This window comes from Poecilia formosa, unplaced genomic scaffold, assembly GCF_000485575.1.
Source record: "Poecilia formosa unplaced genomic scaffold, Poecilia_formosa-5.1.2 Scaffold14, whole genome shotgun sequence".
Taxonomy (NCBI): Eukaryota; Metazoa; Chordata; class Actinopteri; order Cyprinodontiformes; family Poeciliidae; genus Poecilia; species Poecilia formosa.
The window spans coordinates 1,980,791-1,998,402 of NW_006799953.1; the positions used below are offsets into that span (position 1 = coordinate 1,980,791).

The 17,612-nt window shown below is 39.1% G+C and overlaps 1 protein-coding gene across 2 annotated transcripts in view; it reads right to left on the bottom strand.

Moving 5' to 3' along the window:
• Positions 1-17,612, bottom strand: part of nlgn2b (neuroligin 2b) — a 92,195-nt gene that overhangs the window by 59,920 nt on the left and 14,663 nt on the right. For both annotated transcript variants that reach the window (XM_007545900.2, XM_007545898.2), the window contains exon 2: positions 3,736-4,478. In XM_007545900.2, coding sequence (XP_007545962.1) covers positions 3,736-4,225 — 490 coding nt within the window. In that variant the 5' untranslated portion in view covers positions 4,226-4,478. The remainder of the gene's footprint in view (positions 1-3,735; positions 4,479-17,612) is intronic.

A 17,612-nucleotide genomic window follows, 5' to 3' on the forward strand; every position in this document is an offset into this window, starting at 1 on the left:
GGGAAAAAAAGTACATAACTCATTCTGAATCACAACTTAACTCAGCCGATTTTTCACAGACTGTGGAATATAGCTTGTTGACCTCTCGCTGCCTCTAACAACTGTAAACAATTTCAGGGACTGTGACTACGGTACAAAGTCCAACATCTATTTTATTCCAGGAGTAATCCACCCTGCTTCTCAATTTCTCTCACACACAAGGTAAAACATGTCCTTGGAGACAGCATCCGCCTTGTGTAAGCAGTGACCTCTGACAATAAGTGACAGTATCTGACAAGCAGACAAGGCTACATGTAAAATCTGTCTCACTCATTTGCACACCTTTTCCCAAGGGAATAAGCCCGGAGACTAAACATCATCTTGTCCTTGGGTGTGTGACATATGCAGCACACAGTTTACACGCAGCACAGCCAGAAGAACTGCTCATTAACTTCACTTTCTAATATGATTACAGGAAGTCAGTTTTGTCTCCCTCGACTCTTGCGCATTGCTGTTTTAAGAACTTGTGGCCATGCATGTGCTGCTTTCGTCTTCCCAGTGATTTACGGATCAAGGCTTTTGTTACACAAATGAAAATCTGAAAAGTGTGGTGCGCATTCACAGCTGATTTGTTTTGCAGCCTTTGCTTGGTGCTAATTTATGCACTCGTAAAATAGATTCCAGCTACTCACAAAGGTGACAAATTATATTATCACTTAATGTGCCGAAATTAATTGATTAAAAAAAAAAATATTTAATTCAGGTAACACAAAGCGTCTAAGCATTTATGTATGAGACAGAGTGAGCTAAAACAACTGAGAAGGTTCCGGCTGCAAACCTCAGAAATGGGGCGGGGTTGGATGTCTGTCTCCACCCTCAAATCATTTTCATTGCATAAAACCTTCTCCTTCAACCCCAAATGTGTTCGGTTAAACTGGACTGGATTTATAATTTATTTGCCAGAACGCTGTTCATCGTGCGAATCACGTTGCATATGAATGTCATACATTGTTTTTTTTATTAGTACATTGGTGTGTGTTGACATATGATGTTGGTGTATGTGCCATCTCAGGGGATTTTTGTTATATCCACGGTATCTGGTGTTCCACATGTGGAGCTTTGGAAAGGCCCCTTAGGATTTCTTGATTGACCCTGTTTGACAACATCTGAGGTAAGAGAAATAGTGCCTATCGTTGGTGTATGTTGTGAGCAAACAGTTTTCTTGCAGTATCCATTTTTACTAAGTTTTGTTCCATGCACATTTTGCGGGAGATTAAGTTGAATAATTTCCGATAATTAAATTATGATTTGGGAAGGTTATAAAAAACATATGTAACTTTGATTTTGGAAAGAAAATAACAAATTGCATAAGACCAATGAATATCCATCTGTCCATAAAATCAATAATCTAGCATCCTTGTGGGAAGAGGCGGGTGATCCCCAGGTGGGGGACCCTGGACAGGTCCACAGTCCAATGACTATAGATCACACATAACTGATAAAAATACATTGGGTTACAGAAACATAAGTGGATCTAATTAAGCTAAGGAAAATGTACAACTTCAGTTGTATTAGATGCAATATAGTTGGCTAAGCTAAAGTTGGTTAAATACTTTATTTTTAATTGATGGGTTATGTTTAATGTGCTTAAAACTTCTTCACATCTATACCACTGACCTGTATGTCAGAAGTAGTACAACTTCTGGTTAAATTACACATAGGTGTACTGGATTTACTAACTAGGTCCAGTTGGGTGCCCTGAGTCTGATTAAAGGGTATCAAGAATAGGAGGAGATGAACACCTATTATACCACACTTTTATAATTGTTGTTTTCCAAAAAAAAGTTAAATAAATAACTCTAACTGCATATATTCGTTTGTATGTCTACTGAATAAAATCCCATTAGAATACGTTTAACGTTTTCGGTTGTAATGTGGTGAAAGATGAAAACGAGCTTACAAGGCACGATTGCTTTTGCGAGGTTTTATCATGTTAGATGTTATGTTGGAATAGCACATAACATCCAACCGCTCCAGACTGCTCTCTGTGTTGCTCTTCATTTCCAGCAGCAGTGATGCATAAACATGTGATTTCATGAACGCCGCCGGGCAACTCCCAGGTGAGCCCATTAATCACATGCTTATTAAATTTTTTATCACTGATGCTACTTATAATCATCATTACGATTTGCATTTCGTATGCTTCCGTCGCTTTCTTCTGCCTATTTACTTTCGCAAATGCGGTTAGATGTTAAGATTCAGGATTCAAGATTACTTTATTGATCCCCACAGGGAAATTATTTTGTCCAACTAATAATAAAGTCGGACTGGCTGCCACTCAATCGGCGCACCTGACTTTGTCTCCATGCAGAAAACAACACTGATTCATATGAATTGTTGAGTTTTTTTTTTTTTTTTTTTTTTTTTTTTTGAGGTTATGGTGAAGTAGTATAAGTGTTTACACTACGAGATATAAGTCAGTAATGCAAAGTTAAGATTCCCCACAGAATTAAAAAAAAAAGGTTTGACAGGATCACAGTTTTAGATAAAGATTTGAAACAAAAATGTACCATATGATCTAATCATATCTACTAAAATAAAATGGCATATTGTTCATACATTATTTTTTGCATTTATTTTTTATTATTTCTACCTATGATTAAAATAAATTTGTAAATATCTAGAACAAAAATATAAAATTTAATTTTTTGTTTCTTTTTCTTTTTAAACATGATTAGTTTGACTTGCTTTTGCTGTGAGTTTTGACGCTGTTGCAGACATTCTGTATTGCGCAGGTGAACAAGATGGCAACTTCCACAGGTGAAAAACATGACGAAAGATATAACGATTTTCAAGTAATTATGAGTTTTTACATATAACAAACATCAAATTGTTAGTTAATAAGAAAATTACAGCTTATTTACTAATTGTGGATCCCTTTAAGGGTTAAGAATAGAATGAAATGATAGAAACGTTAAAAAAAAAGAACTTAAAAACACAACAGTGTTTTACACATTTTCAATCTGAAAAAAATAAACATCCTCAACATGTTGGAATGACAATTTGAAAGGAAAGCTCGCATTTTATTTCATTTTTGTGCGATTGTCTGTTTATAGTTAAAATGCTCAGTGTAGTTCATAATTACTTGATATAAAGTTGGGATCTTTTTTTATTCTTACAATATTTTACTTTTAGTTACTCTGACCAGGACACATACTGACATATTTGACGACCAGTATGTGTTCCACACAGAAAGATCGTTAGGGATGTACAGCCTCCAACTCCCATTTTCTATGTGAACTACCATCGGCTTCTGTGTAAAACCCTATTGAAAGCAAACCTTGTTCCAGAAATTCTGAACTAACTCTTTAATAAATATTGGGACAAGCTTGAATAAGGTTCCACTTCAGAAGCAACAACCAGGTTTCGCCTCAAACCCACTTGATTACTGACTGAACTAATCTTGATGTAAGAAAACTGGGAGCATTTTGCATAAAGAGAAAGACAGTTTTTGCACATAATTGTTTCTGTATAAAACCTGTTAATGACAGAATAACCCTTATGTCATTAAATTATGCAAAAGATGATTCAAATCTAATAAAAAGTGATTTTATAGTTTTAATTAATAGGGGAGGAGCTAACGTGGCTCATTATTGTTTTCATTAATTTGGTGATTATTTTCTCAGCTGGCTGACTTATCCAATTCAACTCTTCCCACCCCTGCTTGGAGAGATTTGTGTCGCGCGTCAGACTCACCGTCCTCAGTGGGCACGTAAATGTTGAGGTAAAGGCAGTCCTCGCTCTGGTTCTGAACGTAGGTCGCCGCTGCATCCAAGTTGTCGGTGAACCACACCGGCAGCATGATCTCGGGCAAAACGCCGTGCACATTCTGGGGGCACACAGGTGCAAACTGGGTGGCGTTGCGTATCTCCTGCCAGGAGCCCGGGGCTTCGGGGGGCTGGAAGCGGCGCTCGCCGATGGGCGCGGTGGCGTACGGCACGCCTAGGAACTGCTCCACTGGGCCCAAGATCTCATTGTTCAGCTCCTTCCGGATGCCGCGCACCTTTCCATAGCTGGTGGAAACTATGGGATGTTTCAGGTCGATACGCTGAGAAGAGGAAAGAGTCAGGTGCAGCACTAGTCCCAGGAGCCACATCAGACAGGGTTTGGGGGCCTGCTGAGAAGTATTCAGACGCTTCCCACCGTAGCCGTGGTGGCTGGCAGCATTGAACGGGAAAGTGAACATTTCCAAAGTAACACTATTGGACTCAGATCTCAGGGACTGTGGTTAGGACAGAGGGAGGATCAGAGACCCAGGGGGTTATCGGGACATGACAAAGGCAAAAGGAGGAATCGTGGAAAGGGGGCAGTTAATACTGTTTCTATGGAGACATGGTGAGGCGACGGGACGGGGAACATTCTCGGTTAGACTCTGCGGGTTCATCCGTCTTGCTCTTTCAGACCAAGTCCAGCGCTGCAGTTGAGGACACCAATTAAACCTGAAAGACACAGACAAGTTGCAGATTGCAGTAAGCGTGCTTGAAAAAATTCTGCTCTCAGAAATCTTGTCGTGTTGAAGGGATGCGGTTAGGATTGTATAAGCCAGACTCCAGAGGACACGGTCTAAACATCACAAAGACTTAGTTGTCTTATTTGTGTCTTTATATGTGTTTAATAGTAAAATATGTTATAATAACTAACAGACGAGGCAGTGCAACTTCCAGTCCGAGTGACGAGATACATGAGATGCAATAATTTCCCCAGATTCTCCAACTGATGCAGGCAAACAGACACTGCCTGAAATACTGGATGGACACATTTGGTGCGTAATGAAATTGAAAATGCAACAAAAGCATCTTACTTTTGATAAGATGCTACCTTATGGCAGAGATGTCTAAAGTCAGTTCTTCGGGGACGGGGTCTTGCATGTTTTAGTTCTCTCTTTGGTTAAACACACCTGCCTGGATCCAGCGAAGGCTCATTAGCAGCAGATCTCTGCAAACCACTGACATGCAGAGAAGAAACTAATAACTGCCACCAGGGAGACACCCAACACCTGCAGCAGGCCGGCCCTCAAGGACAGACTTTGGACACCCCTGTCTTAAGGAATACTGGTCCTTTCCACAGTCTTTTTAAAAGAAGCTTTTAAAAACGCCCATACATCAATCTCAACCAAATTTTGACACCTTTATTACCTGCTTTGACAGCGAGTGATTAAAAGTAATTTCCCACAGTCTTGTCAAAATTTAGTGTAAGGAAATAGTGCATTGAATTTTTCTTAAAGTCATATCTAAAAGCAGGCAGTGACTCAGAGATACAGCTTGAGCTGTTGTTCAAAGTTATATGTACAAGATTTAACGGGCTGAAATAACAATCAGAACCATAATCAATAAAAAAATAGCATAGAATCTGGAGAAGATAACATGCAGTTCAGTAAATGTGGAATATTTTTCATCTTTATTTTCGCAAATCTGCATCAAGCTATCTCTTTGTCCTTTTGTATCCCATTTAATTTGAATACTTCTTAATTTTTTGCCTCCTACTTCCAACTTGTACCAGTATTCAAACACACATAACCTTAAGCATTGTGCCTCAGATTGGATTTCTTCTATGAATTTTTTTTGTGGTGACTTATGGAGTTTTATAGAGGTCCACACATGGAGGTTGGTCATAAAAATGTTCAGATCTCACTGGCAGCTAGTTTATTAATTCTTACTTTCTGAAAACTTTCAAGTACACAATATTTGGGTATATTTGGACCAGCCTGCTTTTATAAAACATGACAAATAGGACCCTGTGATCAAACCAAGTTTACTTCAAGCAACCTCCTGCTGAGAAACATTTATTGGAGTCATGTAACAGTATTTCATTTTAAGGTCTAGGAGTGTAGAAAAGTACATTCGTTGTTAAAATGGGACATCTCCAGTCCAGAGGTACTGAATGGTTGAACAGGAATGTTCCTGGGTGGATGTCTCCATAAAAGTCCAAACAAATTCTGGCATGAAATCTACAAACATGCATAATGTTGAAAGTGTAACGTGACCACGACCTTATTTTATTTAGATAATTAATTAAAACTACTTAAATACTGATTGTAATAACCAACGGATATGTTTTGGGACTACAAATTGGCAAAGAAATCAATGGGATTTTATTTTTACTATTTAAAACAATATCGGTTTTCAGAAAAACCGAAAAGTAATGCGGCAAAGCAAAACTCATAAACCCTTAAAAAAAACAACAACAACAACAAAACAAAAATAAACTTTTGCTCTAAATCTGCAGCTGGTTTGGGAATTTCAGCTTATCTTTTCTGGTTCCAGCCATAAAATATCTAATTTAAAAAAATGTATTGTGTTTTAGTCCCGTGCATTTCCTTTTTTTTTTTCTTTCAAACAATAGAACACAATCAGGTAAAATCAGATTTGTAGCAGCACACTGACAAGAAGATAATAAATCTCCTAAGAATGAATAAATAGCCCCCTGTCCCCCTAAGTGCCCCAGCACCTTCTCCAGTCATCCACACTGTGTCAGAGTTACCCTTTCGCTCAAGTTAGTTCAGCTGCCTCTTGCTTCCACGTCATTACAGATGAATGGACTGTGCTTATCGCAGTCTGGCTTTGGGAGTCGGAGCCGTTTAGGTGAGATAAAGGCTTTATGTGGTGGTAACTGTTGGTTAAAAGCCACCTCGTCCATCGTCCCCCCCGACCCTGGAGTGTCCAACATCTCCATTTTCAGCCAGATAACGGTGAAGTTTGGTGATGTCAGAGGTTCTCCGTTTCTCCAGGACCGATTTTCTAAGAAAATTTTCATTGAAAGCAAGAGAGGAGACTCCGTAACTCCATGGGAATGAAATATGTGTCAAGACATGTTGAGTCCTCTCCTTAGAAGTTAATAAGTCATTTTGAGGAAATCCAGAAAAAAAACAATTATGAGTTTTAGTTGCGCTTCCCATTTTCTTTGACAAATACGTGAAACAAGACCGAGCCCTAAAACATTATCTGGTTCAACAGAATTTGCAGGAGATGAGATCGTTGCCCACGACACAACAATGGATCAGTGATTATAGTTAGCTAGTAAAGGCACATCTCAGTAGATTAAAAGCTGTTTGGAAGCAAATTTATTTTACTCACTCTTTACGAAGAGTGCAACTAATTTTATGAAACAGATTCCTGTCACACTGATATGTTTTAGGCGCTCATTTCAGGCCATTTACATTCAATTTACTTCAGTTTGTCAGATGTTAAAGAACATTACATAGGATTATATAAGAAGTGTTTTTAAATGCCAAAATGTTGGTTTATTTATTTTATGGCCTACAAAATCAAAGGCAGACTGCTGAGTAGACAGATATCTACACCTTCCTCACGGAGCGTGGGTCAAAGTCAAAGTCAAATACTTATGAAGCACGTTTAAGAACAACAGCTGTTTACCAAGGTGATGTGCAATTAAATATTCAATAAGATACAAACAATGGACATTTGACAGATGTGACAAAGTCAGAACTCATTCTGGTTAAAAGTCAAAGACTAAAAGTGGGTTTTCAGGAAAAGCAACTCACTTTTAGTCTGCAGACCTCAATGATCTAGAGGGAAAGTACCAATTCAAAAGATCAGCAACGTAGGAGGAGCCTAACCCCAACAAAACCTTAAAAGCAACTAATAAACTCTTTAAAACGATTCAAATGAATTTTTCACTGAGTAGTATGGCAGAGGTCGATATGGCTCTGACATTATTCTGTCAGTTTTCATTGCAAAAGCAGCAGCCACACCGTTCCTGGAACACCTTCAGTTGTAGGTCCAATGGTACAGTACGGTCAGGATGGAGCTAAGGCCGTTCAAGAGTCAACAAAGAAGGAGTAAGATCGACAACGACTGCGAACAATCAGATGTTTGAGTGCAATACTGATTTCATTTTTTTTTTTTTTTAACAGAGTGTGTTGGAAGCAGAAAAACGTCACGGCGGACCTGATGAACTCTTTGCTTTTTTGTGTGTTTTTCCGTCCAGATGCCTTGATAAGAAGTTTGGGTTTGTCCAAAAGAATGGATACTGATGTAATATAGTGGAAAAATAATTGGATTAAGAAAAACATAAAGGTTATGTGAATAAATGTCAAACCAGTCCAAGACCTTTATCTGCTACAAAGAAGTAACCAGTTACTTCAGTAAATGTTTAACATGTGCTTCTTATCTGACTTTAATGCATAAAAGCTACAGCCATTCCAACTCTTGTAAGGGGTTAAACGTATCGAAACATTTTTTTTTTGTCTGTTTGTTCTTTTTTTGTTAAAGCTTATAAACTCCCTAAATAGGAACACTGAACAAATGACGGGGAAAAAAAAAACAGAACATGGCAACCAGGTGCAGAATTGGCTAAGCGTGTAATTCAGAGAGAATCCAGCAAATTTGTTGTGAAGCTGGCGATATATTAATGAAGAACTAGTGAGTACGAGCAGAAATTGTCAAAGCACAAGAACACACGGCCTCAGATACTAATGAAATGCAGCATTTACGCAGCATACTGTATACAGTAGCGTTTGGGAGATCAAATAGTCAAACAGTCTTGAATCACACAACAGCTGCTGTTTCAGCTCATTGCCTGCATTGGGTGTATTTGTGTACACATTTGGATTTCAGAGGAGCCATCTGTGTTTGTATTCTGCTGGTAAAATTGAATGAACATATGGCACATGCCCAAGGTCAGAGCACCTTTAATACGCGCGGTAGCCGAGAGACATTTTGCAAGAGGTACGTCCTTCCCGCCGATATCGTACGATGGGTCTAATGTTCTCTGCCTGTCACATTGCTCTCCGCTTCCCTCGCCTTCTCTCACGGACATCCGATGATGTACACGCACATGCGCAAAGCCCAATGAGGCATCAAATGCTGCACGTCAGTAGAGACTCGTCGGTGAGCGCAAATGGGTCTGTTCTCGACGTCTAATATGTGCCTCGCGAACAGCGGTACCTTAACATCCCAAACATCTGTTCCTGTCAACCATCCATGAGCTGAAACGGCACTGAACTCACATCCATGTGCATAAAACGGGACAAACTGGCACACAAATCAGCCGTCTGATGTAAGCTGGTTCCTCTTCAGGTTTATGTAATGCATTATACATACATCAGAGGAGGCCGTTTGGGGAAGAAGGTAAGGAAGGGGGACGCCAAAAAAAAAAAAAAAAAACATGGTCTGAGCTGTTTGTTAAAAGGTTCACTTGGTGTTTCTTTTTTTTTTTAAGGATGCCATATTTTAAAACTAACCTGTTTTTTGTTTTGTTTTTTTATCTTTGTCAACATTTGTGAATAAATCAGTTCAGCTAAAATATTAAAAACGGCAATGTTTCCAACTGCTCTTGCAAAGTTAGATCAATCTGTATTTCCATGCTTCTTAAACAATCAGTTTAATGCATTTGCTCTGGTATTTTGCATGAAGGCGACCTTTTTTTTCACAAAGCATTTTATAACAAGCCTGTTTTGATTTTGCTTTAAGTTTTTTTAGTGGCTTTTGTTTTCTCCATTTAATTAAATATCATTAAGTTCTTAGTTATCTTTAGAGTTGTAATCCTGCCAATAATGTGTTTGTTATTCAAGCCGGTTACAACAACGCTACAACAAGTAGATTTTTTTTTGTCTTGTGGAATAACGACAAAACTGACTGAATTCCTTCTGATATGAGCACAGAGATGATTTATCCTGGATTGTAGGCCTAGTTAAACTATTTTAACTTATTTTCACACTAAATCTTCAGTTTCTCTCTCTCTCTCCGTGCGTTTGTGACCTGCTAACCAGTGCTAAGGTACGCTGGTTGATTTAAGAGTAAAAGAACAGTGCACACACAAATTCCAGTCCTAGAAAGCGCAGAAGGGAATTAAAATTAATTTGCTCAAAAGCTACCACCAACAAAACCGAGCCCGTCTGCTCTGTGGCCTGTAACAGGCATATGAGGCGCTGACAGTGCGCACAAGTCGGCCACGGGGTGTGGGTGAGAGATGTAAAAAAAAAAGAAAAGTCCCGAACACATTGGTCCATTTTAAAATGCAGTCCTAATAGGCCGTCTGAGGCAGTTCTTGTCAGCTACCATCACGGCTGATTCATCTGCTTTGAGACCAGCGCTAAGTCTTATTAAAATAATTCTCTGCAGCCAACACGTAATTTTAGTTCACAGCATCTGAATGTGCTCTGAGGAATAACAACAATAACTGCCAAACTGATTTCGAATCAGACGGGTAATTAAATAAAACAACTTGGCCAGAACAATGGGCTTGATTGTGTGATTTATCTCATAAATAAAGACTGAAGTGCGGAAGATATTTTATTTATTTATTTTTTTTTGCTGACATTTAATTGCTTGTCCCTGGCTGTAGCTGAAAAAGTTGGATACGTATGTAATAGAAAAGAGTTGCTTTTTTTGTTGCTTTTTTTTATAGAGCAATGAACCTACACCTACAGATTTCCTCTGATTTTTCTGCTTTACGTTTCACATCATCAAAAAAAAAAATAATAATAATAATAACCTGAGTTAAAACAAAATGTAGTTTTTAAATAATGATTTAATTTAGTCTGCGACAGACTGGCGACCTGTCCAGGGTGTACCCCGCCTCTCGCCCGGAACGTGAGCTGGAGATAGGCACCAGCACCCCTCCCGACCCCACTGAGGGACAAGGGTGAAGGAAAATGGATGGATGGATGGATGGATTTAATTTAGTAAGAGAAAATTATTACTACCTCTGGAATGCAATCCAAACCAATATGACCATTTGCCACCAAAAACTAACGCCCGATCGATCCACCGTTTATGACAACTGTGTTTGCCATAAATGGAAAGGACGGTTTCGTGTCACACCGTGTTCATATTGCTCACCGCATTAACATTTTGACCTTTTGAAGGTCAGGCCACCGCATCTCCATTGTCTTTCAATCCAGACTTTAACTGGGCCACTCTAAAACCTCTAGCTCCCTTTTTTTTTTTTTTTTTAGCCATTCAGACACGACCTTGGAGAGGAGTTTTGGATTATTATCCTGCTGCAAAACCCAAGTGAGTTTAAATGTAAGGTCTCAAACTGGCAGATGGATGTTCTACTTCAAGACAGAACGCTTTTCCAAAAGACTTTGGGGTCATTGAAATGTTTTTTTTTTGGGTGGCGGGGGGGGGATTGAGCTGGGCTTTTGTGCGCTTTTTGTGTCAGCAGTGGTTCTGGTGTTGAAACCCTCTTCTGTGGTCCACTTCTGCCCAGTCTCTTTCTTGTGGTTGAATAATGAACGCTGAGCTTTGAAAGCAAACGAGGCCTGCAGCGCTTCGCAGCCCATTCCGAACTGAAAGGTGACATAATTTTTTTCTAATCTGTTCTTCAATTTTCTTAAAATCAAGACGTGTGACGGGTTGCTTTGTGAGACCTTTTAGCCTACTTTGCATCAGCAGACGCAAAGTAGGCTAGTAGTAGATTATATAAAGCAGTAGATTATTTAAAATACTTTCTGATTGTAGATGACAGAAACAAGTTGGAAGACTTTTTGACAGCATTCGATCTCATAAACGGCAAGCAAGACTCCTGAAGTTTCCGCTTGAGCGCGTACTCCTGCTTTTCACTGGAAAAGTTTGAAAAGTCCTTAATTGAAAATATTAGGAGCTTTTTTTATATGCTGGCTGGTTTCTCATGATACAGATATTTCCTCATCTTGCAGAAAATTGATATATTGCTCATACATACTTAAGGCCAGAGGCTAATGACTTTGACATTTAAAACACATTATTCTCCCCCTGGGATTATTATTATAGATCTTCATGGACTCTGAATATTTTCTTGACAAGGTACTTTTAAAAGAGGCTACTCCATAATTTCTTCCATATATTAAACTAGCATTTATCACCGCTAATGTTCCTTCTAGCTGACGAGGTACCTGCACAACTATAAAACTCGAAGCTCTCCGGTTCTCAAGAGTTGCCCAGTCAGTCGGACTGAACACGCCGCTGTTTTCACCTTCATCATCACTCCGCAGCCGGAGGACCCTAGCAATATTCAGGAGGAAGCGTCTCTTACAAGTTATTAGAATTGCAATTAATGCAAAGGAATGACCGTGCACACCTCGTTCGAAGGGGATAAAATCCGTCTGGACAGATTGTGACCACGCAGCAGAGGCTGAGCTCAATTTAAATATCAGGTCAAAACCAATTAAATGTCCTTATTTCACCCTCCCCTACAAAAGAGCACAGGCACCAGAGATACCAGGAGTGAGGAAAGGCAAAAAAAAAAAAAAGTTCCCCATTGATCAAGCAGAGGTTAATTAAGGGGGTCTTAATGAAGCATCAGTGGAGGTTATTAAAACGGCAGCAGGGATCATAAAGCAGCAGGCAATAGTAGCAGATAGGAGATGTTAAAAAAAAAGACCCTCGGTCACAGTATTTCCAGTAAATCAGTGTTGCTGCCGGTTGGAACAGCTAAAAAAATTATTTATGTAGCACTTGTGGATAATGGGGAATTCCCCTTTATCTGGACCCTCTTCACACAAACACAGAAACAGATGAAGTTATCTTGACAGCTGCTGCCTTAGACCCTTAAAAAAAATTAGCTATGGCTGAATGTCTCTGCCTTTGGGCGCTGCTATTTATCCGCTGTTTTTTTTTTTTCCGTCTTCTTCTTCTTTTTTTTTCACCCTGTTTGGTAATTATACACAAAAAGGATGTGTCATAACGACACCAGATAGAGTGCACAGTCTGGTGACAGACTAATTAGCAGTGATCTAGGTGAAATGCTAGCTGTTCTAGCGTGTTTAGAGGTGTCTGCGGGTGAAGTACACAGTTTGAGGGAGCAGTCTGACAGCAGATTCGCCTCGTGTCGAAGGCTAATTTTGGAAGGAGATAGCCCACAAAGTCACAATCGCCTCGTTGCCGTCTTCGTTCGGCCTAAACAAATAAACGGAGCAAAAACAAGAGGAACACACGGTTATGAAAATTGAAGTCCTTCCACCTAACTGTCGCCTGGTTTCCTCCGTGGGAGAAACGCTAAAATCCCCCCCGCCGCATGATGGAGGAGTCCCAGGCAACATGCTGTCAATGCGCGTCTCATGTTGGCTATGTGGGCGGGTTATGAACATTTTTGTCTGACTGATTCACTACCGTCTGTGACAACCACATCCAGCTGACAAGCAAATGCCTCTCGCTTCATTTCAATAATGTCTGCATAGTAATACGCCATCAAAGCGGAATGGATAGACAGTTATTTAGGTCACCAATATTATGTGAAAATAATAGCTCGAGAAAGCCCTTCAAAAAAATTGTTTTACTTTGATTTGTAAATGCGCAGCGTGCTGTCTGTCTGTCGGCTTGCCAGTGCGACTGCTAGCCAGTGGTTTTTGTGAAACGTTTAAAGCAGGTGTCACACGTTTTTAAGGCGCTCATTTGAGTCACGTTTGCAAAATCTTTGGCAGGTGGAAGTGAAATTTCAAGCTTCCGTCACAGGTTCGGCCCCAGCGACACTTGTTGGCCCAACAGGGGAGATGCAGCGAGCGAGTCTGTACTGATCGTTTCTGCAGCTTTCTTGTGTGTTTGTGAGGTCAGCTGGCGTCAAGCTAACGGTTTCTCATCTCAGACAGTGAAAAACATTTCAATAATGAGGGCATTGGAAAAAAAAAAAAAAGCAAAGTGTTCCGCTAATATGAGGCAGGAGTTGATTAAAATAAAAGTCAAGGAGAAAGGTGGGCAGGAAAAAAAAAAAGAGAGAGAGTGTTGTGGCTAAAATAGTCAGGTGTTAGAAATGCACCAAGAAATCGATTATTGATTGGAATCGGTCAATTTGAGCTCATTTGTCCCCAATCCGCCTGCTGGCTAGTTATGAGGAAGTACGCTTATGTTTTGTTGTTGTTGTTGGTTTTGGGTAATGGATTCCACGTCAGCACCACCACATCATGTTGACAGCAAAACTCTTTCTTGTAGATGCTGTTGCTGACTGAAGAACGTTAGTCATTTCATTATCAGTGAGATGTCTAAACATGAAGAAAAAAAACAGGGATGTGAGAGGCTGTTTGAAATGAAACAACTTTTTTTGCGGTGCGTTGTCTGTGGTATATTCAAGGCTGCAAGAGAGCAAGCCCTTCAGCAGGTAACATGAAGGCTGAACGGAGTAAAGCAAAGTTTCTGTTTTATCCTTTTAAGCTTTCAACCTCTGTCATTAAAATGGATTTAAAATCTTGGCATGAAAAGTAAACAGTACATATCTACTTTGTTTAGGGTTTTTCCACACACTGCTGTTTCAGTAATATAACACAAACTGTGTTATTCAATAACATAAGCTACACATATTCTTTTCTCCAACATATACAGTGTGATGGCCCCTCAGCTCCTAATTTAAATAAATATCAAAGATCCACAGTAGGAAGATCAGAGACCGGTAATTGATCACAAACTTAGGATATTAAGAACCATCAAAAATATTAGTAGTACTAGATAAAACTTACACTCTTCAATAAATACCTGCCACTGCATTTTTTTCTGTTTTGTTCCCCTCCGGGTGAAGTCGTGTACTGCAGTTTTACGCCGCCTGCAGACGTGGCTCTTCTCCAACTCCATTTCCTTTCAGTGTACAGAATACGGGCTGCGCTCATGTTCCCCAAAGCAAGGTTACAGATCAACATCAAAATCACGTTTTTTTTCTATGCTGGTTATTATTTCATCATCAATGTCCACGTCCCAAATTGCATAAAAGATTATATTGCCACACACTCCCCAACTTTAATGCAAGCTCTCGTCTTTTTTCAGACCAATTCAGAAGCGACAGCACCAAATAAGACTTATATCGCTTAGTAAAAAGGAATACATGCCCCTAAGATGCCGTAATATTGATTTATGAGACAGTTAGCAATGAGATTTTTTTTTTAAAAATGTGATCTTTTCAACCACAGAACTTTAGGGACTGTAAAAAAGTCAACGTAATATTTTGTCTGCCTTAATTAGGCTATCATTTTAGGATTTAGTCCTAAGACTAATAATAGAAATTTAAATGGACTTCTTCAGTTTTAAGAGGCGGGTGGTGGAGTGAGTTGTGGCAAAAACCTTCATCCAAAGATTGAATATCAAAAAATAAATAAATAAAAATTGCATTTTTTTTCATAAAGCAGTCTCTGTTGTCACAGTAACAAGCATGTTCTTAAAAGATTTATATCACGTTACAAATAATACGTCTTAGCTACCGTCTGATAAAATTGGACGCCAATAATAAAATGTACTCTTGCATGTAAGCTAAATAACTGTGGCTCTGCGAAACAAGCACAAAGGCTTTTAGAGACGTTTCTTTTAACACACGTGGAGTTTAATACGTAAAATAGGATTCAAATGAGATGCCCTAATGAAATGATATGCGCATTTTGAAATGTAGTACGTTCGTTAAGTAGGCAAATTGAATTGAAAACATGATGCCTGTACTGTTAACAAGAACTATGCCGGCGTGCAAAGCCTCAAGATCCATCATGACGGTGATATTCGGAAGTTCGTGGAGAGTGGTGGGAACATTGTAGAACTGTAAATAAAAGCTATAGGGGAACTGGGTCATGAACCTGTGTTGTTATAGCTATTTTTGGCAATAGCATTATAAATAAATACCATCCTTATATCATGCAGCCCTAAATAAAACAAAAAAAAAAGAAATGGGGGACAGAGGTCTGGCTGCAGGCAGCCAAGGTTGCACTGTCATGAACAAGCGTTACAAAGCCCCTGTTCCTGTCATTACAGCTGTCAGTGGATAGACAATACAGGCGTCCTGTGCTTGAAATAACCACATCAGTTTGGTTTCTTGCAAAATGTGCCAGAAAATATATGCAGGAGGTCAGGAAGATGAAGGATCCAGAGGTTTCACAGACAGGAACGTGGCATTATGAAGTACTACACCAACCGGACGCAACATGATTTTTTTGGGAGGGAATTATTAAATTCTCAGGTTGGGAGGGAGAAGCGTGATTAGCCTTTTCTAAACCCTACAAACAAAAAAAAAAAAATAAAAAATGCGTAAGTTTAAAGTATATCCTTCATTTCTCAGTTGCAATTTTAAATATGCTGAAATCAAAATAAGATTATTGTTAAATATCTTATCGGAATAATTTAGTTCAGTCAATGATCCAGGCCTCAGCAGCAATCATAGTTGCACATGTGGCCCTTTGGGAAATTAACCGAGCACCCCTGCTGAAGAGAAAAGGAAAATATATATATTTATTTATATATGTGGTGATAGTAGGTAATGTCTTACATTTAAATGAATTAACAGCAGCTCATTTAGACACACATGTATTAAATGTTTAGATGAATTTTTAGACACCAGCGTACTAAGCAATTTAGTTTCTGGTAGTATACAGCTTAAGATTTAGCAAACAGTTCTTTCAGGAGTAAAAACCCTCCCTCTTAATCCTACTAAGTGAGCCCAAAGCTGCCTCAAATATGACATATGTTAGACAAAGAACCACTTACTTTGGGCGAAAATTACAAAACATTTAACCAGATCTAAGCTCAGTCACAACAGAAATTCTGGACTGCTATGTAACAGCCCCACATCTGCTTCCCAGGCTTAATATGCAGAATGAATTAATATTTTGTTTTAAAAATCTCAAGCAAGGCAGGAGTCTTGACACACCAACAGCAGGTAAACAGTTGCATATATGCAGCGCGAGACGAGACAGAAAACATTTAGAGGCAAAAGTAAATTGGGTAAAGTGTTTAGAGGCATTAATTTAAAGAAGCAGAAAACTACCACAACTCAGAGACTTCCTGCAAAAACACCTTCAATAGCAAGCATCAAATTTCTGTACTTTCTGTCAAAAAAACAAACAAAATAATCTCACTAAAAACACAGTTTGTTCCCAAGAGACAAAATATGTTGTTTTTTTTCTGTTTAGCACTAGCATGATAGCTGCTAACTCAGAAAGGTGCAGTAGCCTAGTGTATAAATATTAATGCCAGTACGCATGTTTAACACGCTTCTCCGCAGACAGGATGAGATAAATAATTACATAATTCAAATCTAAGGTTGAAAATTGTGGGTCAAATCTCGTACTTTGGGTTGGAAAACATTAGCAACGCAGATGTGTCAGATGCAACCTGCAAGACGAGACGGACCGACTCATTTATGTTAAGGTGGAGCCTTTGTAGCAGAACAGGCTCTCCGACTCACGTACTGTAGCTGGATCATTGCATCTGGTTAGATGAGAGGGTGCAGAGCAACACACATACACACACATGCAAAAACACACATCATCAGACTGCTAAAAAGTCACCAAATTTCAGAGATTTTGTCCTTTTTGTGAGCTTACCCAATTAACAGAACACAGAGCAGTACTTCCCATTACATTCACAGTGACCTGTCAAGTGATTAAATGAGCATTAAATTGAGAAACGGGGCTGTTTTACTCTCTCTTTTTTTAATAGCCTATCATCAATTTGTTTGAAACCACTCAACAGAACATGACAATTTCTGATTTCAATGATTAGAGTTTGTTAAACTGGATCGAAAGCAGAAATTAGCCAGCAATCCGAACAAGCTTTTATATTTTAGAGAGGAAACATCTTTAATTTGATTTGTATAGCACATTTCAGCATCAAGGCATTTCAAGGTGCTTTACATAATTAAAAAACAAAATAAAAACAGCACGTGAC